Source organism: Synchiropus splendidus, chromosome 4, assembly GCF_027744825.2.
Source record: "Synchiropus splendidus isolate RoL2022-P1 chromosome 4, RoL_Sspl_1.0, whole genome shotgun sequence".
NCBI classification, from domain to species: Eukaryota; Metazoa; Chordata; class Actinopteri; order Syngnathiformes; family Callionymidae; genus Synchiropus; species Synchiropus splendidus.
Genome location: NC_071337.1, coordinates 32,260,998 through 32,286,926, shown reverse-complemented (window position 1 = coordinate 32,286,926; position 25,929 = coordinate 32,260,998). Strand labels below are relative to the sequence as shown.

General features: G+C 41.0%; 4 protein-coding genes across 8 annotated transcripts; 2 read left to right on the top strand and 2 right to left on the bottom strand.

Moving 5' to 3' along the window:
* Window positions 1–1,040: 1,040 nt before the first annotated feature.
* nudc (nudC nuclear distribution protein) lies at window positions 1,041–5,298 on the bottom strand. Its single transcript, XM_053862505.1, has 9 exons — window positions 5,118–5,298; window positions 4,633–4,710; window positions 4,351–4,545; window positions 4,244–4,285; window positions 3,933–4,043; window positions 2,890–3,084; window positions 2,734–2,817; window positions 2,538–2,656; window positions 1,041–1,423 (listed from the first exon to the last, which is right to left on the bottom strand). Exons 1-9 carry the CDS (start codon window positions 5,190–5,192, stop codon window positions 1,372–1,374), a joined length of 951 nt encoding a protein of 316 aa, XP_053718480.1. The 5' UTR covers window positions 5,193–5,298; the 3' UTR covers window positions 1,041–1,371.
* Window positions 5,299–5,776: 478 nt separating this feature from the next.
* On the bottom strand, window positions 5,777–9,889 carry kdf1b (keratinocyte differentiation factor 1b). The gene is made up of 4 exons (XM_053862712.1): window positions 9,672–9,889; window positions 7,528–8,414; window positions 7,363–7,449; window positions 5,777–6,558 (listed from the first exon to the last, which is right to left on the bottom strand). The coding sequence occupies exons 2-4, from the start codon at window positions 8,393–8,395 to the stop codon at window positions 6,464–6,466; spliced, it is 1,050 nt and encodes a 349-aa protein (XP_053718687.1). The 5' UTR covers window positions 8,396–8,414; window positions 9,672–9,889; the 3' UTR covers window positions 5,777–6,463.
* LOC128757426 (palmitoyltransferase ZDHHC18-B-like) lies at window positions 9,631–20,458 on the top strand. Of its 5 annotated transcripts, XM_053862709.1 has the most exons (11): window positions 9,656–9,717; window positions 14,097–14,168; window positions 14,472–15,044; window positions 15,892–16,052; window positions 16,803–16,967; window positions 17,090–17,227; window positions 17,339–17,390; window positions 17,588–17,690; window positions 18,215–18,327; window positions 19,048–19,126; window positions 19,693–20,458. In XM_053862709.1, the coding sequence occupies exons 3-11, from the start codon at window positions 14,803–14,805 to the stop codon at window positions 19,966–19,968; spliced, it is 1,329 nt and encodes a 442-aa protein (XP_053718684.1). In that variant the 5' UTR covers window positions 9,656–9,717; window positions 14,097–14,168; window positions 14,472–14,802; the 3' UTR covers window positions 19,969–20,458. The 5 variants fall into 5 exon arrangements, with proteins under 5 accessions (XP_053718683.1, XP_053718684.1, XP_053718686.1 ...); XM_053862708.1 differs by lacking the exon at window positions 14,097–14,168 and having other exon boundaries at window positions 9,631–9,717; XM_053862711.1 differs by lacking the exons at window positions 9,656–9,717; window positions 14,097–14,168 and having other exon boundaries at window positions 14,246–14,932.
* Window positions 20,459–21,778: 1,320 nt separating this feature from the next.
* LOC128757425 (uncharacterized) lies at window positions 21,779–24,953 on the top strand. The gene has a single exon (XM_053862706.1). The coding sequence runs from the start codon at window positions 22,018–22,020 to the stop codon at window positions 24,922–24,924; it is 2,907 nt and encodes a 968-aa protein (XP_053718681.1). The 5' UTR covers window positions 21,779–22,017; the 3' UTR covers window positions 24,925–24,953.
* The last annotated feature ends 976 nt before the right edge of the window (window positions 24,954–25,929 follow it).

Here is a 25,929-nt window from a genome sequence, read left to right as displayed (position 1 = left end):
GCAGAGACAGAACAAGGATTGTTAGTGAATTGTACTTTGAAAATTTTGAAATAAAATACATTTATTCATTGTTCACTGGCTTGGTGATGTGATTAGATAAACCCAGTTTCCTCGTGCCACCTTAGCTAGATTGCAGTATAATCCACACATTGACTTAAATTCACATGACAATCAATGAACACATTAGGTGGTGGATATTGCAGTTTTCCTGGGACTCCCCTTTGCAAAACAATCAGTTTAATGGTTTGACTGAAAATACAATTACTATTTGGAGCTTGCAGTCTGTGGATAGATCAATTCAGCCCTCCATTCAGAGCAGCCTTTTGCGAGAAGCCTTATGAGAAACAATTCTATTTAATTCAGTTCATTTCATTTATCAATGGCTATGCCATTGTGTTTTTTTGGCAAGAGGTTGAATTCAGTTTTCAAAATTGCACTCACACGTGGGAACGACAACCTTCAGTATGTGCTTCTTGTGTTGATGTTCAGAGAATTTATTAACTTAGTTAGGGCAATTATTCCAAATAAACGTTGCTGTTCCAGGGAAGAGCAGCAATAAAGGAGGACACAGCAACATCCACAGTAATTAAACAAGAGCTGGCTCATGGAGACAACTGGATCGACGAGAAGGTGTTTTTGAAGACCATGAGCAATGTCCACTCAACAAGGTCTCAGTTGTGAATCCAGATGGACCGTGAATTCATCATGTGTACGCGTATAAAAACTGTCTCCAGGGTGTGTGTGACCTCTGTGAGTCACTCACCGTCAGTGATTGGAATTGCTTCCTTGCTTTTTGGATTACAGCGCCATCCTGTGGTAAAAGTGGGCAACGAGACGTGAGTTTGCCGGTCCATTTTTTTCTCTAAGTGTTGAATGAACCTTATGCAGCACTGAGGGGAGCATGAGAAATAGAGACCTTGGTCGTGCTGAATTGCAGATTGAAACTGCCACCTCTTGCGAGCATGTTTCAGTAGTTTGAAAGTCAGATGACATGCAGGATTAATTGGTCAAAAATAGTTCTGTCAATAATCGAAAAGAAAAACTGACACAATTTTTTTGTATTAAAAAAAGCAAAAGGTCAAAGACACCTCAACATATGACAGGCTTCAATCGAGTCAACAGACAAGCAGCAAACTGACATGGCAGGCTAAACCTCAGGATTTTGATAAGACAGTGTTGAATATGTTCCGAGAACATGAACCTGACAAGATTGTTACTCATTCTGTGTTCAATATTCAGACGTGACAGACATGACTTCAGTACAGATGACGCAGGCATTTCAGATTCACACACAGCGCCTACTGCTGGAAAAGAAAAGGTTCATAATTCTAACGCATCACAAGAAAGTGAATAAGGGTGGATCAGCAACTCTCAGCTGAATTTGGCTTTGGAGAAATCCATCTCTGGATGCTGCGCCATGAACCTACAAAGAGATTGCAGAAGTGAGACACTGGTCACAAGCCGTGGGGACGTTGTTACAGATGACGTTCGTAGGTACAAAAGCTAAAAACACAAAAGCAAACAGCTCATAAAGCCCTTGTGGTGCTGTCCTATACAGTATTGGTCATTTCTAGGGTTGGCAGCCATCGGGTATGCTCACACCAAACATGAATGGGTGACACTTGTTGGACTTCTCACATCCGTGTGGTCTTTGGTATCTGGTGACAAATGACTCCAAGGACATATGTGCAGTCCTTGAGTTTGTTGTCATCTCTTTGGTGTTGCTCATGTGCTGAGGTGTTTTTTCCAAATCCCACACTGTGCCCCCCTCACAGCAGCTTTTTTTCTCCCTTGTCCTGCCTTGTGTTTTCCTTCTCATCTTATCTATGAACGCAACTTCAGTCCCCCCTGTATGTCATGCATGTCTACCTGAACGGGATTTTAAATCCCTGATACGCCACCGCAAAATCTGAACTGCTTAATAAGCTGTGACTTTTCTCCGAAGTTCAGATTTTTCAACTTGAATGTTTGATAATACAGTCACCTCCCCTGCTCCCATATTGTAGCGCAACAGTTTGTAGCTCTTCTACATTGACTTCACATGTAAGATCAGTCACACATACATTGCGCTTGGTGTGAATGTAACTTCACAGAGTCATGTGGAAGCACCTGGTTCTCCTGTGGACACCTGTATGTCCACTTGCTAAGGAAGAGAACCACTCAGTTTCAAAGGATACATATTTTGTCATCAAATTAGAGTCAAAAAAATCTAATTTTCTGTCTCAAACTGTCTTTAATATTTTAGGCTCAACTGTTTGATTAATGACTCCAGCTTCACTGTGACAAGTATGCCTCTCTCACTGTTGCCCCATGCAGGAGTGGAAAAAGTCCCGCACAAGCAAGGGCCTCACTATAGACTTGATTTGGGTGATTTATGGTGAGGTCAGGGCGTTCCTGCAATAAGGAATAACCTGCCTTGTAACTATATATAACTCTAGTTATTTAGATGGTGCCACTGAATATCTCTTAAATTGGTTGGGTAACTCTACATTTCTTACCATTTGACAAACCCTCTAAAACCCACACTTAAAACCTACTTTTTGAGGATGTCTTGTTTTTTCTGCTCTTCTGATGTTGGCAGACCCATAGATTTCTGCCTCTGGTCATACATCATCTTCTCAACCATCCCACGTGTCTCTCCATCCAGGTCTGACAGCTGAGGCACAGCAGACAGAGCAGTTAGCAGCGGGAACTCATCCTGACAGTAGAGAGGGTTTGCATTCTGACACCCACCTTAGAATTCTCAGGGCAAATCTTCTTGGTGTTAATCTCTGGGTCTGTGTCTATGATCTTGCTCCACCACTCCATCTTGTTAATCTGAAAAAAAAAAAGAACTGTAGCTTGCACCATGGCTGCCAAAGAATAACTACCCCACACAAGTGCCCTTACCTTTTCCAGGTGGATGACAACCATCTTTCCATCATCCAACAACCAGGAACTTTCCTCCACCTTCACTTCGTTGTACAACTGAGCGTCAATAACAGGAGGATGACCTTTTAGGCCAACCTTGAGTGAGCGCCGTTGGATGTCCACCACCACATCTCTACCTTTGAGGCGGAAGTTCACATCAAATGGTATAGACAGCTGCGCCAGAAGTTTCGAGGAAAACAAACGGAATAGATGTTAGACCGTAGCTGTTGCTAGACTTAAAAATGCTAACTGTTCAAAGGGACTTTGATGTGGTGTTGAGAACAGTTTCACAAAAGGCCACAAGTATAGTCAGACAATAAGTAAAGGGCAGAGACAAAGAAAACCATGAAACAAGAAAATAAATGTTCCACTGTCAGTTTCAAAGACGATGGATGTGGAGATGGATGAGTCTTTCCTGATCTTAGCACCCTGTACTCGGGCATAAGACTTAGTTGTGTCCAATTTGTTAATTGTCAATTTTAGCCAGGGCAATCTATGCTGATATATAAAATCTAAGATTCTGGTACTGCATACTGGTTTACATACACAGCGTTACCTTGTTTAGTTAGACAGTTGCAGCACATAGTGGACGGAAGTAGCAGCACCATTATGGAACAGAGGTTAGCACAGACAATCAAATAAAGTCGGTAACTACTAATGTCATGATGGCATGGTTTGCATGTTCTCTCTGCACGGTTTTCTCCGGGAACGCGATCCACTGAATCCATGGAATATAGCAAGGGAACACTGTAGTAGGTATCAGGTGCTGTCATGAGTGAGTATTTGATGAGAACTAATATCGGAGGAAGTACTGATACTGATGTCGGGACATTCCGGGTTACTGTGTACGAAAAGTGTGAGAATAATTTAAAATCCCATGGTACTGGCACATAGTTTTAAATTTACTGCTGTGTGTTCACGTGCTTGATTTAATATCTATTTTATGTAAACAAACTGTCTTTCAGTCGTTTTAGAAACCAAGTATTATTTTTAATGGCACTGGAATTTGAGGACTGACTTACATCAACTTCAGAAAGTGTCTGTGTCCACTTGTAAGAGGGAAGGTCAGCTCCATTGCCTGCGTTTGGCTTCAGTTTTCCTTTGTCTTTCTCATCCTCCTCTCCAGAGTCAGACTGCGGATACAAAGATGTGCGTCAGTTGGGGACCGATGTCTGATCATTAAGGGTTGGTAAAGCTGGGATGAGGTAACAGTAAACACTACAGGAGAATGAGTACAAACCTACGTCCTAAAAAGGAGTTTTCTTAAAACATTGAATTCTCCTCAGCAACAAAATTGTCTGTTTCAAATGAGGTTCTGAGGAGCATAACTTACGCCTTTGTCATTGTCATCAACTTTCTCTTCTTCTCTCTTTTTCTGCAAAACATAAAAAAAAATGAGACACACAATGGTGTGAATATATTAGGTTAATGGGACTTTACTTTAGCAAGTTCAGATTGAAGCTTTTCAGCCTCCTCGTCAGTGATTTCCTGTATTCTTGGTTCATCTTTCTTTTTCTTCTCATCCTCCGCTATTTTGGCAGCTCTTTTCACTCTTTGCTGCTTCTCCTTCTCTCGCTTTTCATTGTGAGCCTCCAGTGCTAATTTCTTGTTGTGGGCAAAGGCATCTTTCACGAGCTGAAAAAACAAAGTCATTGTTAATGATTCACAATAAGAATCACCCAAATCTATCAGACAATACAATAATCTATAATCTTCCCAAACCTTCTCTGCAGAATCTCCCTCACCGCCAGTGAAAAAATCAGTTTTGCGACGAAGAAAACTGAAGAAGGTGTTGATAAGCTGTTGAGACAGAATAAGAGGAAAAAATGTAAATTTAAACAAGTGTTTTATAGACACACAGAGTTTGTGTATTTGCATTTAAAAACTAGTAAATAACTCAAAAGTCAAAATGCCTGGTCGAGGTCAAAATTTCGAGACATTAAGGCGGTGCTGTTTTTTGAATGAATTTGTTTCCTTAGCAACCCACAGACTGGTAGACAGGGAGATGCATTGGACCGTTTTTTCATTTACTTAATCTTTCGCGGCACTGATGTCACATACACCAATGAGAACATACATTTCCGGCACGACGGTTAATAAAAGGAAACGTGTAGAACCACGTATGGAATATGAAAGATGACAAGGGGAGGCACACTGTTAGCATTAGCATACATTGCAAGCCAGGGTGACATCGCACTTATCTTCACCTCTTGTACACCTCCTTCGTGCTGTTGTGCCATAACTAACAACATGCCATCATACTTCTCCTCGTCGTCACCCATGTCTCAGTATGAAACCGTCTGTTGAAGGAACCTGAATGGTAAGAATCAGAGATGAATCAGCACGACGCCGTAGTCACACTCTGTCTGCAAATTACTTCCGCGGACTGATATTCTTCTTCGGTGAACAGCATAAAGTACACTGCCCCCTGTTGCCCCGGAAAGTGTATTGCGTGTTTTCAGTCAGGGTTTAACACATCTTATGGTGGGTGCGTTCCTGTTCCATTATTGCTTTGGCACTCATAATAGACATAAATTACAAATAGACAGCATTACAAAAATGAAGAATTTTCAAATCGCGACCTACTGACAGGACAACCCGTTGACTGGAGGCCCAAGAGGACTATAAAAGCAACAGATCAAAAAACAGGACTAAGATACACAACGGAATTACAATACAAAGCAGATTACCAATGGAATAATTTTATTTTTTTAGCTATCCATCACAAGGACCTCTAGCATCAATGGGATATCAATCAATTATCAAGAAAACACATTAAAGGAACCACGTGTTAAGGGAGCATGTCGCGTGTCAAGGTGTTTCAATGTAGATTTCATCAAATTTCATAGAACATACCATTGTTTTTTTCCCCTCTGCCACCTCTGCACAGCACGCTGTGTTTTCAGACATCGTGGCAAAAAGCCCATGCCACTGTTGACATGCAGTACGAGCACACACAGACTGTTCAAGCACTTTATTGGTCAAATCACATAGAGACAGTCCATATGCATCCATTGTTTGATTGACAATCAAAGCCAATGTTTTGTGTCCAATGTGACTCAGGACTACCACAGGCACAAGAAAGCACATTCACAACTATATAAGAGCCTTTTCACTCTCACAAGTAATCCACCTAAAGATCGCGTGCAATGTATGAATGACGTACAAGTAGAGAAATCAATTGTCTTGAAGACAGTGCAATAGTCTTTCCTCCATAATTAGAAACACAAAATGAAACTCTCTCAAAAACTAAGACACATTGATATGGTAAATCAGTGTAAATGACAAACATTAGAAGGACAAAAGAGAACAACAGGGTTGAGGTCATCTCAGGCAGTCTTCAAGCTTGATCTCTCTGACAATAAAAATATCCTGGAAATAAAGCATATTTCCCAAATAAAAACTTAATTCTACTTCCAATGAGGGGATTTCCTGCGACACTGTAATACACGAGACACAACTTCACAAAGAATTTCAATCAAAGGCACGAAGTCCTGAGTCTCCCTTCAAAGTTGTGAGACCATTACCCTCCTAAATTGGTGCTTGGTGAAGATCAAGTAGTGACAGAAGTGCAAATCATTTGCAAACCTGAAGAACGAGTTTCTGTGTGAGGAGTGGGAAAGTCTGAAGGAGAACCATGGAGACTACCTGCAGGGACAAAATGAAAACAGTCACTTGAAAGCAGCTGCGATGTCATGCATCATGTAAATGAAGTCATTTGGAAATACCAGACAGATTTTTTCTTTGTCCCGCACTCCGTAAGACCGTAAAACTCAATGTTTGCCTTCCTCTTCTTTGCCTGTTACATCCATTTCTAACATTCTTCATCCAACTTGTCCCCTACCTCTCCTCCCCATGTGTCTAAACATCCTGAGTCTGGCTTCTCTAACTTCAACATGTGCTGTCCCTCTGATACAATGGCACTCAGACACATCCAACTCTGCTTCTTGTCTTTGCAACACAGCTAGTCTTGTCTCTAAACCAAAGGTCATGGCAGGTCTCACTACTCTCCTATATTGCTTCCCTTTCACCCTTTTGCCTGCGCTCATAAAAAACATGAACAATCGAGACAAACCGAGAAAAATCTGGCAACACAATCTTCCACTTGCAGCTGTGACAGTGCCGACTCCCCGGCTAACTGCCCGGTCGGCTAGGATGGAACCGGAGCTGTTCAACACAAGTGGAAATGACTAACAACCCATGTCTCACATGTTTCCTCTTTATTTCACCATTTCATTGTTGTCTACGGTGTCAACGTATCAAGCTGACCTCGGCTGGTTATGACCATCGTCATGGCAATGTTTGAGCGCCAAGTGTGATCCAAAGTCTGCATAACAGTGGTGACGTTTTCGGTTCTTTTAATGAACCAAAATTGAATTGCAGTTTGCAATGAGTGTGCAAACCATGTTTAGAGCTTCTGTTTACATTCAGCCTTTCCAACAAATTTCTTACCTCTATTGTTTCTCCAAATCTCCCTGGCAAACTTGTCGGAGGTGGTCTGCTCAGAGATCTCAATATGCGGATCTGATTTACTGTCATCTGTTTCAAAGAAACACAGATGATGTGGTATAAGTGAGTCATTCAGTTTCTCAGTATCAAAGGTTTAAGAAGACATACTGTTGTTGGTGACAGAAACGTAGCTGCTATCCTTCATGGTCTCGTTCCCACTGTCAGAAAGGGTCAGTTCTGGGCGGGAGGCCGGCCGCCTGGTCTTGATCCTACGAGTGCTGATACGTATAATCTCCCGTACCAGTCGACACTCCGCCTCCTGCTCATGCATCTTGTGCTCTTCAGCCAAAGAGCTAATGAGTTGATTGATTTCTTTGCTCTTCTTCCGGAACACTGAGTCTGAAGTGCACCGAGCCAGTTCATCAATTTGATACTCGGAGAAGAGTTCCAACAGCTTCCTGGTAATCAAAGCATCCACATTCTCCTCGCTCTCGTCCGAGCCATATGACACCATCAAGTCTTGCAGAGACACATGGTTGGACTGTCTGACAGCTATAGATGAAAAACTGTCCTCTAGGTTTAAATACTCTTGAGGAGCCTCCACTTTGACACCTGCAATGCAAACATCACTCAGCCAGTCAGGACTGTCTTCTTCTTTGTGGTCTGCAATGTTCCCATGGAGACTCTGCTTTTCAGGCTCAATAGCGGGTTTGGTGTTTGCTGTGAAACAGGCAAGGTGGGGGCAGAATCTGTAAAGACCGCAGGTTAACACTCGACACATAAAGATCCTGCAGCTCTGGGGCGAAGAACAGAGATTGCAAGTCTGAGGATCTGCTGATTTCACAATGAATCCAGTGGTTTCACATTCTATATCATTCCCATCCTGTCTGCCGGTTTTGTGGATTGTTAAAAGTTCCAGAGGGGGGTCCACAGAGCGCTCCTCATATTCCTCCTGGCTATGACACTGGCCAGGACTCTGCTGGCCGCTTCCAGACCTAGAACTCTCCTTCATATTGCTGCAGCTGCTGTCAGACATGGCGATGAGGCTGCAGAGTCTGAAGGCACAGCAGAGTATCTTTGGTGAGTTATGCGTTCTTACTGGGCACTACAGTCAACATGTCAGAAAATTCTCCTTTGTGGCTAGAGTATGTGTGCCAAAATATTTCCAACCTTCTTGACAAGCTTAGCATCTCTTATTCTCAGAACATGACGTGATGGGAATCATCTCCCAGCAAATATATTTACATCAGAAACTCCTCTTGTTTCTGAAATACATGCCAAATGAAATGGAATTTTCATCTGAAATGGTTAGGGTTAACCCTAACGGTCCTGCAGCAGAGACCGACTGTGTAGGCAGATCTGCGGGAACATTGGAGAAGACGTCGAGAATAAACTGTAAAACACTGCATTGAGCCCTTGAATGTAAATAAAACCCCTGTAGTTCTATTGGTCTAATATGACAAGGTTCAAGTACTCTGGCAGCATGAAGTTCATTTGCCCATAAAATCCAAATTTGGCCACAGTGCAGCATCAGGCCGCAGGGTTATCATCTAGAAATTACAGTACTAAAATTAAATAAAGTTGTCAATAAATGAGAAAATTTGACAGGAAATATAACATGATATGAGTGTCATTTAAATGTGTAAAATGTGTTCTCAACTTCTGGAACATTAGAAATGACAAGATTCCACACAGAAGGAAAAAGGTTTTATACAGTATATAATAATATTGCACTTGAGTTTTCATTTACCACATCAGCACGCTATTGTTGTATCCTACTTCCAACCTATAGTTGTAAGACACAGTCATCAATTGAAACTGTGGTTTAGTTGAACGTGAACGAATTTTGGTTGTAGTGAATTCACAATAATTTAAAAAAAAAAAAAAAAAACAGAAGAAAGCAAGCACGCCAAATTAAGTATTACCAGAACGTTTTTTGTCGTTATACTGTTCATCAACATTTTTTGGTCTGTACTCCGTTTTTTAAATATTACTTGGTTTTATTTTTCTGTTATTGTTGTTGTTATTGTACTTTACTGTATTATTAATGGTAATAACACTTATTTATTTATGTTGTTGGTTGATCAGTTCGACAGGCAAAAAAGAGGCAATGGCCCAACAGCCAAGTTTCAGTTGTTTGAAGGTGACGTAAGTTACCGGGCTCGTCTTTTTGGAATTGTTGCGTACTTTCTACAATTTGCCTCCATCCAATGTAATAAAGTCACTCGGTTTAGTGTTTCGATGTCTTTTTAAAAGGTCTTCTTACAAAGCGCAACCATTAGCAGAACGGCAGCTTTGGGTTAGTCGTGTACCTTTGGATCACGGGAGCTGCAACTCGCCAGGTCGCCTCAAAGACAGGTTCGTCCTCCGGCCATGACGTTCAATCTCACACGCGTTAACGTCCGATCCTTATGTTCCTTGACATTTGACGACTTATTGAGAAGTTGATCAATTCTACGTCAGTTTGTAGACATTAGGCGACTCGTAAGACGAGTTGACATATGCAAATGACAGAGACTTACCTGAGATACTTCCGTGTTCACGTTGAGTGTCAAAACAAAATCAGTATCTGTGGTAGATTTTACGTTGGGCTGCCTTTAACGTTAATTTTGTGATAAGTTGCAAATTCAACGCATATTTGTTGCAAACTATTTTTGTTGCAAACTATTCTCTCCGTAGCTTTACAATCATGGCGTTACTTTGACGGTGCTTTTGAAAGATTTAATATTTAATTTGAAGTCCACGCGAATTCCAGCGGAAGTTGAACCATATGCTTTATATATATATATATATATATATATATATATATATATATATATATATATATATATATATATATATATATATATATATATATATATATATAATTCTGACTTCCTTTTTCAGCCATTGAATCAAGACCTGTAATACCTATTGACCAAAAATGACACATATTCTTGCATCTGGATTAATACAACCAAGGTTTAAATTCAGTGTTTGGTAGTGCCTAAAATATTGTAACATGCGGTCTGCATGATCTAAATGCAAACCTACCTAAAAAAAATTACTTCAGCCACATCCACATGCCTCTCTCCAATAGTTCTCCAGTATGGCAGTATGTGCAGCAATCTGTCAAATAACAGACCTGTCTGTAAATATTAAAAAGAAGATATTTAAAACCTGCAATAGAGGCGGGAAATCATTTATAAATGCAAATAAATAGTTCATGTTAGTGGCATCTCCATGCTGGAAAAGTAGTTAATCTTCAAGACAATAATGGGTGTATAATTTACATATTCAAATTTATATTGAATAGTAGTGGCAATTAATTATTCATTTGAAGGGACTTTTTAAGAACAACTATATTTAACAAACGTGCAGTTGTTGTTCAACTGCGAGGAAAGTTCCTCATTTTGGGCTCCGCGGTTGTGACAATTTCAAATGTCGACAACAACAACATTCAGGGAAATAAAAGAAGAACCACAATAATTAATTTTCACGTTTATATGACTGGTACTAAATCACAACACTGCTACAGACATACTTTGTGTCAATGAGTACAGTGGTATGCTCCCTGCAGAAGCTGCTTAAAGTTTGATCAAAAGTCGTTGTTCCACAAATACATTCTGTTGGCGTGAAGTTGCACACTACAGTTTTTTTTTATAGTAATAAGATACTTGTGACTTAATGCAACAGGGGAAAATGTAACTTATTTTCAGAAAAATGAAACAACTACAATGAATACCTGGTTTAATGACCCTATAATTCCCCATGCACAGTTGAACTGGCTGCCATAGGTTAGCAACTAACTTTGTTTTCTTTTTACTTTGCTACCACACTGTGAAAAGTAACTTACCATATCATACCAGATAAATTATGTTCACTGAGAGATGCAGATCAAACGGCCACATGACTAATTCATTCATTTATTCAACTTCTTCCACTTATTCTCTTATGGGTTAGCAGGGGAATGGAGCCTATCATGTTACCAGGGTCATGTCCCCCACATTTTTAGGGTATGGTTTCAGTCAGATAGATATATATTCTCTTAATTTAGATTTTGTTCATACAGTTCCCAATTGTACATAGATTACTTGATCATACAGCTGCTTTCAATTCATTTCGTGGGAAAATAAACTGTCTGTGGGATAATGCGACTGGCTTAGCATGGGACTTTGCACTTCGGGGTCCTCTCCAGGTGTATCCACTTCTTCCCTGGATTGCCAGACGACAATTCCATTTGCATGAATTTTCAACAACTTTCCACCTCACAATCAATTTCAGGACATGGATTAGGTAGACGGAACTGTGCCCAGAGTTTGGAGTCACATAAATCCCATGTTCCACATCCACACAAACCATGGCATTATGCCTCCGTAGATGCTTTGGTGTAGTCAGGGTGAAATGAAATTTTTCCTTTTCTTTGGTTTCCTGCTTTTCTCTGATAAATGTGCAGGGGAAGCTTAATTGTTGTTATCATTTTTATTTCATTTGACATGTACATGCACATGTGTAACATTGCTTCTGCTGTACCACATATAGTTGCAATAGAATGAACAACAGTTCTTTCTGCCTCTTATTTCAACTTTGTACTTCTACTTATATGTCACTGTGTGAATGCTTGTGTCTGTGTGATCTCCCACATGTTGTGATGCAATTTACCGTCTGTGAGGCTAAAACAACATATTAGTTAATTGTAATGTTATGATGCAAATGCAAACATAGTATTCAAGTCAGTGCACACATGGATACATACGGAAGAAATAGTTACCTAGTATTTTCTCTTCCCGTATCCCTGTTGAGAATAAAGAAAAGTAAAAATTACAATAACAACAGGGGATGTTGGTTATTAGAATGTACGCATTTTAAATAAATGATCTTTAATTCAAAACAGTACCATGTTGGTCTTGTGTGTTTTTGTTTTACAGAACACAGGGTCAGTAGATACTGACAAGGCAATAACTGATTCTTTATCTGCAAATACTTTTATATTACTACAATGACAGTTTCACACAGAAACTTCAAAAGACTTCAATTACATGCTTACACACATACATACTGTACGTACATACATACATACATAAATGCATACACACAAGTTAATGTCTAGGTAAGTCAATATTTCAAAATATACTGCCCAGAAAAAAAAATGTTTACAAATTGGTTTAAAAATGTAATGCAGGGTAGATAATCTTACTTGCCAATGGCTTCACAGTCAAGCTAGGTGCCACGTATGTCTCGCATTGAACTCCACCGAGAGTGGTCTCCGCACACTTTGGTACCGACTGGTAGCTGCCAGTGCCAGTGATTGGACCAGTGCCTGTGACTGCTTGAAGAGAGAACTCGACATCGGTGCCTTAAATGATTAGGTAGTCACGTGGGTGGGCTGTGGCTACCTCAGGCTCAGGATGTGCTCCCTGTCAGGACACACAGGGAAAGTTACTAGAGAGACTTGGTGATAACTGTCAGTTCAATATGAAATCTGTCATCGCAGAAAATAATATATTTATGGCTAAATATTATCTATTGTTGATTTAATGAGATCAGAAATGTACAAAATCATGAAAATGTAGACTTGATCAACTGATGTCTGCCAACACTCTTCAGGTTTTAGATCACAGGTGTCAAACTGAATCCCTAAAGGACTGTGTGTGGATGCAGGTTTTCGGTCCAACCCTTGAGGAACACACACTACAACCAAACAAGTGTTTGAGGGCTGTCGTTAGTTGTTTGTCAGTCTGCTGCTGTTTGTTTTAGCTGACACCTGATTGGTTGACCAATATGTGCTGACAGGGTCAAAAACCTAAACCCACACAGCCCTTTTGGGATTCAATCTGACACCCCTGGATGAAGTTGGATCTAATGAGCCTCTTACATCTTTTCTGACTGAGGAACCTGTATCATCACTGGATACCTTTTGTTAGTTTTAAGAACAGTTTTAATAATACATCTAATGCCTAAACCGTGGACTCACATCTTTTTTGACACTACTTAATTTTATTTTGAGCAAGTCAGTAGTTCCGGTGAATCAGAGCGCCGAATGTTAGAAGTGGGACTTTTGGTAGCCTTTCAATGAAGAGGTAGATCCCTATGGAGAATTGTACAAATTATTGTTATGGTTCACAATAATGGAAAGTTACTGGTGAAGGCTGCCTCATTGTGGTTGTACCATTTCTCCTTGTTTTCATAACTTTGAGTGCAGACTGAGTGTCTCACAGATGCTCAGAGTTGTTGCTACAGTCTTGCTTGTTATCTTCAATGTTATTGCGTACCGCTCCTGTCCAGTGATTAAAGTGTATGATCAGTGAGAATTCCTCAGTGAGAGTCTCAACTTCAAACTGTGAACATATATTCTCACTCTTTGCAAAGATTCTCCAATCAATATTCATAAATGACAATTCTCTCTTCATTGAAGTCAAGAAATTCCACAACACATGTAAAGGAGGTCAACACTGACAGTCCCTTCAAAATCTTTGCTTTTCCAGCAAATATACTGCGAAAGTAACAAAAATGGAAATAAATCAAATGGAGGTCGGACACAACCCACAGCACCCTCTCTGGCATACAGTTATGAGCAAGTTTGTAACATTCGCACAATCTTCCTTTTTGTTACAACGGCACCATCTTTTAGTGAGAGCAATAAGAGTCACACATGAAAAGTAAGTTAAAATAAACATGCCGGTGAAAGTAACAACATGGAAATAAATCAAATGAAGTCCGGGCACGGCACCTACACTCACATAATGTTTGCATTACAGTTTCAGTGCTGATTAACGACCCAGCCAAAGAGGATCCGCTGCTAACAAAACACTGGCCACACGTCGGCAGTAGTGAGTGCAACTTGTCAACTTCTGTCAAGCTGGCATAATTAAGGACGTTCAAAGAGTATATTATTCGTCCAAGAGTTTTCCGGACATATAGCCGGTTTATAGTAAGCCTGTCTTCAGTTAGGTTTTGTTCATAAAACTATTTTAAATCCAATATAACACAGAACCAAAACATTTAAGCTAAAAAAATACAATTAGTCAGGAGATACAACAGGAAATACAATGTCAGTTCATCGGACTTGACTTAATAGCTAATTGCGGCGCACAGATGAATAGCATTCATCCACCATTCCTTTTCTGTTACAGGTTTGTAGTTGAACATTGAGTCCAACAAATAAGGTAAGCGTACATTCGACTAGGATGAGTGACAGAGAATGGTTGTTTTTGACTTCCTCTCGAAAGCTAATGTCTTCGTCGTGAGGTTCTATGATGTCGCGAGATGGTGGTAAAGTCAAGGGAATGGCATTTGCATCGGGATCGCTGTCGCGGGTGGTATTTTTAACTTGACTGCTCGTCCGCATCTCTTCCTGTTATCCTCCGATGACGTCAGCGGTTCTGTCCGGGTGCTTCGAATGATGTCACGCCCCCATTCAAGTGGCCGAGCTCGACTTATCTACAGAACTACATCATTAACACCATGAACCACAGCGAATATCAGCGGACTGACCCGCCGTTGCCTCTCTCTCCCGCGGCTCGTGAGCTCAGGAACAAGGAGAACAACAAAAAGGAATCGAGAATACCCCGAAAACGATGGGAAGTTTTCCCAGGCAAGAACCGCTTTCTTTGCAATGGACGCGTCATTATGGCTGGGAACACCGGGGTTCTGCCCCTCACACTAGGCCTTATAGTCGTCACAAGTGGATTGTTTTTTACATTTGAGTGAGTACTGTTCTCTTCATGGAATAGTTCTACATTGGTCGTGCAATCTTAAACAACCGTACAGTACCGCACCATCACGTTATCAGCTCATAGGAACCGCTGGTTCAGCCGTTCAGACAAATGAGGAGAGAGCTCAGAGGAGAGCTTTTACCTGAGATTCCATTGATATGTAGAGGGAAGACAGGTGATCTGTACACACTTCGATATTTGAAAAAAAGGAAGACATTCTCTGTTGTTACGGTTTAAACGGAATTGTTACACACACACGCACACACAATTTCTTTCAAGATTAGTAATTTTCAGTCTATGATTAAATTATTCTTATCGTTAATGTAATGCCATCTTTCCATATCTAATACTATATTGAACCTTGCTACATATTGTAATTAGGGGTGGGGTTCGATTGAAAAAAAATCGAATTATTTAGAGAATTTGTGATTAATAAATCCCAATAAATTGCAGTTTAATAGTATAAGAACATTTGCCACAAGAAGCCACGTTTTTATATTGACATTCAGAGTAGTGGAAACTTGACAGACTGCTTTTGTTTGCTTCTGTTCAGGGATTCCTCCATGTTTGTTGTTGTTGTTATCATCCTAGCTGCGACGTGTCTTGTGCATCAGTGTGATCAGTGGACCAGGAACTCCTGCACTGACAATGGTTCCCTGTTGTCTGGAGAGCAAACTGTTATATTAAATTAAATTAAAATGATTAAATGCAATTGAAATATTTTAACGCATTAATTACGATGAATTATTAATCGCGATTAATTTGTTAAAGTCCCACCACTAAATGTAATGTATTTTTCAATAGCAATTGATTTTCCTCATCCACGTTCTGTATTTAGTAGCCCATTTCTGGTGAAGCGCCTGACAAGTGGCATACCAGTCATCGCGGGAGTACTCTTTGTGTTTGTGGTCACCACTCTGCTACGTACCAGCTTCAGTGACCCCGGTATTTTGCCCAGAGCTACTCCAGACGAGGCTGCAGACACAGAGGAAAAGATTGGTAAGTTTCAGATACTTGACATTATGATATTGAACATTTTATCTCAGGCAACCTCCTTTTGCCTTTTTTGTCTAAACGTTTGAAAAAATGTCCCAAATTTGTTTTCATATTTGTAACATCACGTTGGTTGCTATAGTACATATTTGACTTTTGGTACTTCATTCTACATTCCATAGAAGCATTATCGCCAAGCAGCTCAGATAGATAGCTAGATACCTCCCCATATTGTGATTTTCATCCAGTATTTTTTCTATTTAGATAAGTAACTGAGGTATGTTCCTTATCGCGTTATCAACATTTCCTGAAAGAGACTTTTCATGTTATTTTGCTTACAGACTGATGGACTAACCGAAAAACATGACCCACGTAACGATAGCTGATCATGGAATGGAGCCAAATATTTCTGTGAATCTGATGCTTTTTCTGATGTCATTGAACGAAACAATCGTTTTCGCTTTGTGCAACTTTATTTGTTGTGACACATATTCGGACAATCGATTGCCCCCTTTTGTTTCATAGTGGCTCTTTAAAACACTGATTTCTTTTCTTGTCCATTGCGGTTCCGGTGGTTATTTATGAAACCAACATCTACATGACTATTGAATCTCTGCTCTGTCTTCATCCAGCTGCTGGAAGCTGAAATCATAACCATCCTCGCAAGTCTGTTAAGGAAGAGAATGTTTTTGTATGGGATCAGTGCTGACCATTAATCTTTTGTTTAGCCCAACACCTTTCGCCTGGTCTCCGCAGACAACACTGACACAGACGTCTCTGAGAATGGCAACTGCCGACCTCCACCTCGCATCAAGGAGGTCGTCATTAACCAGCAGGTGGTCAAGCTGAAATACTGTTTCACCTGCAGGATGTTTCGCCCACCACGCACCTCTCACTGCAGCCTGTGTGACAACTGTGTAGGTAAGCTGTGACCACACAGGCCCAGACAATCATCTTCTGAGCCAACTGTTCCTCCCTTCACGCTGCTTGTCAGTGGCTCTCCTCTTGGTTTACTGTAGAATGGCACTTTATTTCTTTTCCAGAGCGGTTCGACCACCACTGTCCATGGGTGGGCAACTGTGTCGGGAAGCGCAACTATCGTTTCTTCTACTCTTTCATTGTCTCTCTCTCATTTCTGACTGCCTTTATCTTCAGCTGCGTGACCACCCATATTGCAATAAGTACGTGCTTGCACTGTCAACTGAAGATGTATTTTACTTTCACAATGTGTGGAATATTAACCGTCAGACGTTGAACAAATCACACGCTAATATTTTCCTATTTCTTTACAGAAGCCCAGAATGGCAAAGGCCTTGTGTTTGTGCTTAAAGAGAATTTGGGAAGATATCCTTTTCACAGCTAGGTCACTGATCCATTTTTGGATGACCTGCCAATTTTATGGGCAGCCTTATGCTGCCAAACTGATCGACAGATTCATGACTGAATGAGAACCGAAAACCAAAAACACAAGAGCACTGGTTCCAATCTGTAGAGGAGAGACCTAAGAGCATGTACAAATGCTCCTTGACTCAATGCAGCACTGCTGTCGAACTGGTGATTTGCTTCCTGGCCGTCTGGTCGATCTTGGGTCTTTCAGGCTTTCATACCTTCCTAGTTGCCTCTAACCGAACCACCAATGAGGATGTAAGTACTTGTGACTGCAGTTTTTGGTGACTCGCATGATTACAAATACGTTTCTTAAGTTGTCCAGCGGGTGTCACCTTTGTACTGTCACTGTTACTTAGGAAGGTTGTCCCTGAGGAAGTGTGTCTCCCGTGAGTGCGTAGGGTTAGGCATTTTTTTCACAAAGATTAAAAGTAATTTTGGATGAAAATTTGTGGTGTGGTAATACTAATGGTTACATTTGGCAATTTAGCTTCAACAAATTGCGTTTTTACTCATGAAATATGATACGATTATAGATAACAGCCTTTGTAGTCTTGTCCAGTGTTCTCCAGAATTGCTTGCGATCAAGGCAGAAGTACCAAAGACAGTTAAATACTTATGATTTTCCATTGCTTATTCACAATCAAAAATATGTACATAGATTAAATATCTTCCAAGATAAATTTAGTATTAATTTAATGCCAAGCATGTGGCCATCAATTTATTTGTGATTATATTACATTGTAACAGTTATTTTAACATGTTCGTTGGGCCTTGCACAGGTCAAAGGCACCTGGTCAGCAAAGAATGGAGCAGATGATATCACCAACCCCTACAGTCATCACAACATCCTGGTCAACTGCTGCTCAGTCCTCTGTGGACCCATGCCGCCCAGGTTAGGTGGAAGTCTGAAGCCTGTTCTTGCATGATTTTAATAATCAAACTGTAATAAAATTAAAAAATAAATTAGTCTGGCAGGAATGTCTTGAGCTCACCCTGTTATTGTACACTTCAAAAAAGGGACATCTAAAAACATGATAAAACAAGTAAAATGATGTGTCCATGCAACGAGATCATTTCAGTTGCCAAGATTTCATGAATTAACATTGCCATATCTAGAAATGTGATTTATCCAAGGTGCTGTAAAATGAGTGAAAGATGCCGGTTTTAAGTGGATATTTCTTAAAATGTAGCAGCACAAATATATATACAATGTACTGAATTTTATAGTAAGTTATCAATATAAGAAAACATCTGGTTTTAAGATGGTTTTGCTAACTTTTAACAGCACTGAAATGGGTGAAATAAATCCCTGTTTGATGGCTTGTGATATCGCCGTATCTCAACATGCTTGATATAGGAGCAATAATAAATGCTTGAATTACGTTACTAAAACAAGATTTATTTTTATGAGATATTTTAGGATTTCCTGTCTGTTTTAGACAAAAAAGACTAGGTTGATTTAAGCAGTTAGTGAAAAGTCAAAAAGAAATTCAAGCTTAAAATAAGTTATTGAACACTTCTTAATCTAAGTTAAAATGTTGCTAAGAACTCCATAATTTGCAGTGTGTCCAATTGTCCTTGACATTTTGAATTCAATTTGTTGCCTTCTCAGTTTGATCAACAGAAGAGGGCTCCTCCATCAAGACGTCTTACAGAACAGCAGAACAGACATACAGGCGACAATTAATCTGGTAAGAAAGATTTTAGAAAGCCTTCACACTGTTCAAAGTAAGTAATGGCAGAAGAGGCTGCTGTCTCATCTCGCCCTTCAACAAACAGCTAAACTGAGGATGGATGTCCTTTGACAACCTCCGGAGGAAGGTGGTCATGTAGCATACAGTTGCCAGCATAAACCTGTGTATACTGTCAGTTCAACTCACTTGTTGATAATAGCGCATAAGCCGCTGTCAGTCATGATGCATAGAATCGAAATATTTCTTGCAGATTCCTTGTGGTGCAGCATCATGGCACCTTCTGCAGGGTGACTGCTCTGGCCACATGAATTGTAAAAGATCATTCCATCTATTTAATCCTCAAATTCCCATGAATAATGTTTCTGATGCAATATTGCAGCAATCAGCTTCTGTCCATTCCATCAAGTAACATTCAAGGAGGATGTATTGCAGCAGGTGTTGCAGTTTATTTTTTGTATTATTTAGTGAAACGTCTGTTAAGCATCTCTTTTCAGGTTGAGAATTATGAGTTGAAATCAAATTTAAGTTTGACCTTTTCCCCTTCATTTCACTGATCCTCTTAGGAAAGTCAAGATCTCCTTGAGTCATTGACGTCCCTCACATGTCCAGAGGGGATACCACAGTCTTCACATAGTTCCTCAACTGCAAAGACAAATTCTTCACCTGAAGTCCCCATTTATTGCAGGGATCTCAAAACGAGTTTAGTAACACAAGGCACTACCTCCCCCTTATACTGCCAAGATCCCAAGAGTAGAGCTTCCCAAGTGTTCTGTTCGTCCAGCAACATTCCTGCTTCCCTCACCTCTCTGGATGCCTGCTCTTCGTCTGAAAGCAGCTGATGAAAGAGCTCCTGTCCTTCGACTGAACTACTTTAACATTATTCTGGGATGAAGTGTGTGTTTTTAATAGATCAATGCTGCATCTCATGAACCGTTGTCTCGATCTGCAAATAAACACATTAAAAATAGCACCAGAGTTGAAGACCAAAAGCTTGAAAGGCTTGAACAACTTTGAACATTTATTTTCCGGAGTCACTCCACGCAAAGTTATGATCCTGTTGTTTATTTGTTCTACACTCCTTGGTGGAACGGATTGGTGTCACGAAACTCGGTGATTGACCATGTCTTCAACGGATGCCGATTGTCTGTGTATGACGCCAGTGAGCCCTGATACAATGTGATCCGTGCTGTCAGTCTAACGCAACTCTGAGGGGGGCAGAGGTAGTTGGAAGTTTGCCTTGCTCCAGTAGTGTTAGGCCGGCAGTCCACCTGGAAATGGCATGCAGGTAAATTCGAACAATAAAACAGTCTGAAAACTGGTTGGACCCTGAGTTCATTTATCGGGTACTTGTGGTGTCATGCTAGTGTCTCACGGCAGGGTCCAGCATGGCGCATGTTCCTGCGGCGTTTACCTACTGTCAGACTGATAATGGATGTCTTATAGAATCTAATGTAAAGGCAACTGTCAACGATGCTGATGATGATGATCATTCACACAAAAAATGTATAGAATTTGACTTTGTTCACCCAATCAAATCATCACAGTTTATGACAGGACAAATTGTAGAAATAAAAGGTGACAACACCATCAAAAACAGTCCACCACCTGACCTCTTTGGTCCCCATCCACATATGTGCATCATTTCTCATTGTCATGGTCCTTTGTACATTTCGGGACACTGCCCGCACCATCTTGATTCCTCAACATTGGAGTCACTTCGGTGAGAAAAAAAAGGACACAGGCACATTCAAACACACCAGACTTGAGCATCAATTCCTGAATGAAAACAGAAAAGGATCGTTTTCAGAATAATAATAATAAATCTATAAATTTATAGAGCCAATTTTAGACACAAAGGTTCACAAAGTGCTTTACATAAAAAAAACCCAATTAAAATCAATGCAGGACACAAAAGAATCAGGTATGGTAAATTGAAAGGCAAACAAATGGTGAGGAACATGAAAACAGCAGGGCAAGAGCAAAGAGCTAAGTAAAACATAACCAGCAAGGATAAAATTCCCTTTGGCAAATCAAATACATATGCACCATCATATAAAAGCTATGTGTTTTTAAAAGAAGGCTCAACAAGTCTTCTTTCCTTGGGCAGACTATTCCAAAATTGAGGCGCTCTGGAAAATGTGGAGTCACGCGTTGATTTCAGCCTCTACTTTGGAATGACTAGAAGGGACCTGCCCGAGGATCTGAGACAGCGAGCTGGCTCCGACTTGTAGGTGGTCAGCATATCTAAGATGTAGCTGGGGGACAGACCATGACAAGTTTTAAGTTATTAGTTAAATTTTCAAATCAATTCTAAAACGCACAGGAAGGCAGTGCAGAGAGGCTGAAACTGGGGTGATGTGAAGTTGTCTGGTAATGGTGTCTGCTAAGTTAAAAGCCTAGCTGCGGAGTTTTGAACCAGTTAGAGGCAGGAGGGAGATGTTTGGGAAATACCAGAGAGTTGCAATAATCTAGGCAGGAATATATGACTGTATGGGTGAGTTTTTGAACGTCAGGAGAATTCAGCGTTGGTTTGGTTTTTGAAATGATTCTGTGTTGTTGGAAGCAGGATTGTACAGTTTTTTTTATGAGTGGGTCAAATGATAAAGTAGAGTCAAAGACCACCCAGGTTTCCAGCTGTGAGTTGTTTGACAGTTACCCGAGTATGGAGAAACTGAAGACTGCGATCCTTAAGTACCTATTGTTCAAAGTCTAACATGAAAATCAAAGCTCAAATGTCAAACTCTGCTTTATTTCATTGCATCATCATTATCCTGGAACATTTATAAGGAGCAGCACCTCCGACACCTAAGGAGGCTAGTTTCTATGGAGTACATCTGATCATCAGGGATATCCTTATAAATGTACCTCCTGTAATTGCATTGATTCTAATGAAGAGCATAGGTGGCCCATCAAATGTTCGCTTGAGACGTTCACACAGCGCGCCACCATGTGCCATCACCACTTCGCAGCATGCTGTCATGGTTCCAAGCTGTGGACCACAGAGGCTTGCAGCTGCATCCTTAAATCCGATGACTGTATCGATGCAAGCCTTGCCAGCTCCCAGAGATCCCACACATGCTATTTTGCTTTTGTTCAATGAGATACAGAGGCAAAACAGACAGATGAATTCGCTCTGTAAAGATGCCGCTAGCATTAATGAACTATTGGCGAAGAGTATGAAATCAGAGGATTCAGACAGCAATTTGCAGCCAGCCTTGAGTGAGTGTGGATTGCTCTGCCACAAAGTACAGAATCTTCATGACCTGCTGTATAGAGATGAGCGTGCTCTGTCTCCATCTCCAGTCCCCAAGGCTGAAGCTCCATCGCCAATCTTTCAGCAGTGGGATGCTGTTGGTCATGCTGGGGATTATTACTTGATCAAAACTTTGATGAGTGAACAGGAGAAAATGGAAGACGACATGGCCGTATTACAGAAAGACGTGAGCATGAAAGAAGAGCATTTTCAGAAGGAGGTCGAAAAGCTGAAGAAGTCTCAGACGCAGAATCTAGACAACTTAATGACCAACCTTCAGAATGAGAAGGACAAGAACTTACTTATCAATGAAGAACTTGAGAAGATGAAGGCCTTACACCAGGAGCTCATGCTCAAGTATCTGAAAGTTGAACAATTGGCTACAAACCTTCAGAGGACACTGGACATGGAGAGACTGTCTCATTCTGATCGAGAACAGCAGGATATGAAGTTACAGCAGTCCTTGAGGGCGGATAAAGAAGCTCTGCGTCAACAGTTGTTAGAGGAAATGGCCAAAATGGAGAGGGAGGCCACCACAAAGCACGAGTCCCTCTGTAGAGAGACTGAAAGACTGTCAGAGGTTCAGACACTTCACAAGGAACATATTGAAAATGAGCTACAGGGAGAAAAAGATAAAAACTCACTTCTCAGCCAAGAACTGGAGAACTTAACTTTCACTAATCAGGAGCTCCTTCTGAAATATGAGACTGCCGAACAGCAAGTGGAAAGTCTTCAAAGGTTGCTTAGCGCTGAATCCAAAGCCCTGACTGACAAAGTACAAGAGGACATCAAAATCTTTCAGTCCTTGAGGGCCGAAAAGGAGGCTCTTCGTGTAAAGATGGCTGAAGACTACGCTTCTTTGCAAAAACAGGCAGCCATTGAACTGGAGTCTGTCTGCAGAAAGTTAGAAGAACAAAAAGAAATCAACTGCCTCAACCAAGAGAATTTCAGGACTGAGCTGCAGGCTGAAAGGGATAGGAATGTTCTTCTTAACCAAAAACTCAACACTCTCTCACACTCACATCAGGAGCTAAACCGAAGGTGTGAGATGGTTGAACAGCAAGCAACTCTTCTGCAGGAAAAACTTGACATGGAAATGAAGTCTCATGCAGAAAAGCTGAAGGCCAGCCAACAGTTATTCCAGTCATGGAGGACAGAGAAGGAAGCGCTGCGGCAAAAGATGGCCAAGGAGATGGGCGACCTGCAGAGTGATGCTATTGCAAAGCAGGAGTCTCTTTTGAAAGAAGTGGAAGAGCTTAAGGAGACACTTGTTTTCAACGAGAAGAATTTTAAGAGTGAACTTCACAATGAAAGAGTGAATAACTCCCTCCTCAGCCAGAAATTTGAGCAGATCTCGAATTCTTATCAGGAGCTCAGCTTAAAGTGTCAGAATTTTGAGCAGCAGGTGGTACACCTACAGAAGCTCCTGGAGATGGAAGTTAAGTCTCATGCAAACAGAGTAAAGGAGGACAGGCAGCTGTTGCAGTCTCTGAGGGCAGAGAAGGAGACTCTCCGACAGCAGATGTCAGACGAAATGGCAGCCATGCAAAAAGATTCTGAAATGAAGCAGGAGTCTCTTCGAAGAGAAGTTGATGAACTTACCAAAGCTCAGATCTTCTGCCAAGAAAACCTCATAATTGGAACTCAAGCTGAGACAGAAGAGAACTCACCTATTGGCGACAAAGCAGAACAAATCTCAGGATCTCATCGAAATTATTACAGACCTGATTCAGTTGAACAAATTACAACAGGTTACCAGGACGATGAATCTGAGAAGAATATATTGTTGGAGACCATCCAGCTGGAGAAGGAAATGTTGTGTCAAAAGATGCAAGAGGAGATGGCTGCACTGCAAAGAGAGTCAGACGTGAAGGAGAAATCTCTACGTCGAGAAGTTGAGGAGCTGCGAAAGGCCCATGTCTTCATACAAGAACGGTTTATGGTGGAGCTCCAAGCTGAAAAAAATAAATCGCTTCTCATTTGGGAACCAGGCATCAGGGTCTCACAACAAGAGCTCAGTCTCAGGTGTGTTAATGTCATCCAACAGGCTGCGCACCTTCAGCCCAAAGTGAGCGATGAAGGGAAGTGTCTCGCAGAAGAAACTGAAAACCACGCCCTGTTGTTCCAGTCCTTGAAGGCAGAAACAGATGCTCTCCATGAAATTATTACTAAAGAAATTGTTTGCCTACAGAGAGATGCTGCCATAAAACAAGATTCTCTTCTCAAAGAGTTAGAGAAGCTGAAAGAGGCTCAAATCATCAGCCAAAAGACTGCAGAGCAGCAAAAGCTACTACTGCAGCAGAAGGACTTCCAGTATCAACTCATGGAGGAAAAGATGGCTGTCATGCAGAGGGATGCGATCATCAAGCAAGAAACTCTTTGCAAAAAGGTGGAGGAGCTTAAAACACAGCTTGACACCCTCTCTGACGTGGAGAGTGAGCAGGACCTCTCAACTCAGAATTCGTGTATGACCGGTATGCGGCATGCCTTCGGTCTAAAGAAGTCAAAGAGACTAAAGAACAGGCAGAAACAGTTCGACTAACAAATCCTGCCCCATGCATCCACTGGATGACCTGACATTTACCTGAGGTCTTATGTTGGGTAAGATGTAAATAAAAGTCATGAACATTTTCAAAAACCTCACTGCACTGTGCTCTAGTGATATTATTTGTCGGGGGCTCGCTATTTGATCAGATTGTGAGTGAAGCAACTTTTTCATCAACTACATGTTCAACGAAGCGAAAGAGGCTCTCTTGAAATAGCTTTGATTGATTTCTAGCTAAAAAGGCCTTATACTCCGAGGAGTGGGGATTTCTTAAATGGCACATAAGGTTTGATGCATTGAACAATTTGTGACTCTTCCAGGCTCTTTTTCAGTCATCGGCAATCTCTATTCCGATCCAAAAATCACTGCATGTTATAGATGACGTGCCTGGTAGTCGGCCCTCTCTCAGGGAAGAGTGAGTGTCCAGATAATAAGCGGATCAAGACACTCTGCCATGCCAGATCCGCCGGATGGATATCCGGCACCAACTTGCGATCTGTAGTCATAGTTCGCCTGGATCTGTACCAGATCTGGGCCTCATCTTAACTTGATATTGTTACTCTGGGCCAGGACTGGTCCATATCTGTTTCAGACCCGGCTAATGGATGGCAGAGTACACCCAGATACATTTTGCTATCAGGGTGACTTTTACACATTTCGTACAGTAGGTAGATTGTTAAGAAGAACAGTTTCACAAACCAACAAATTGGTTCTTTGCTGTTGCAGTGAAATTCATGAAATTGGGGAATTTTGGGGAATGAGGCCAAATTTGATCCTTGATAATGTCTTTTCAGAGCCAGTGAGAAGGGAGTATCCACTGTGATAAGGATGACTTCATCACCATCCTGTACCTCATTGCTATTAGACTTTAATTTTATTTATTACTAAATTTTCTGATGCTGTTTGTTTTAGTCCTTGATGGCACAATGGTCTCACTCCATGTAGCCAAAATACTACACAAGAAAGTACGCAGCACAACGATTCAAAACACTGTTTTCTCCT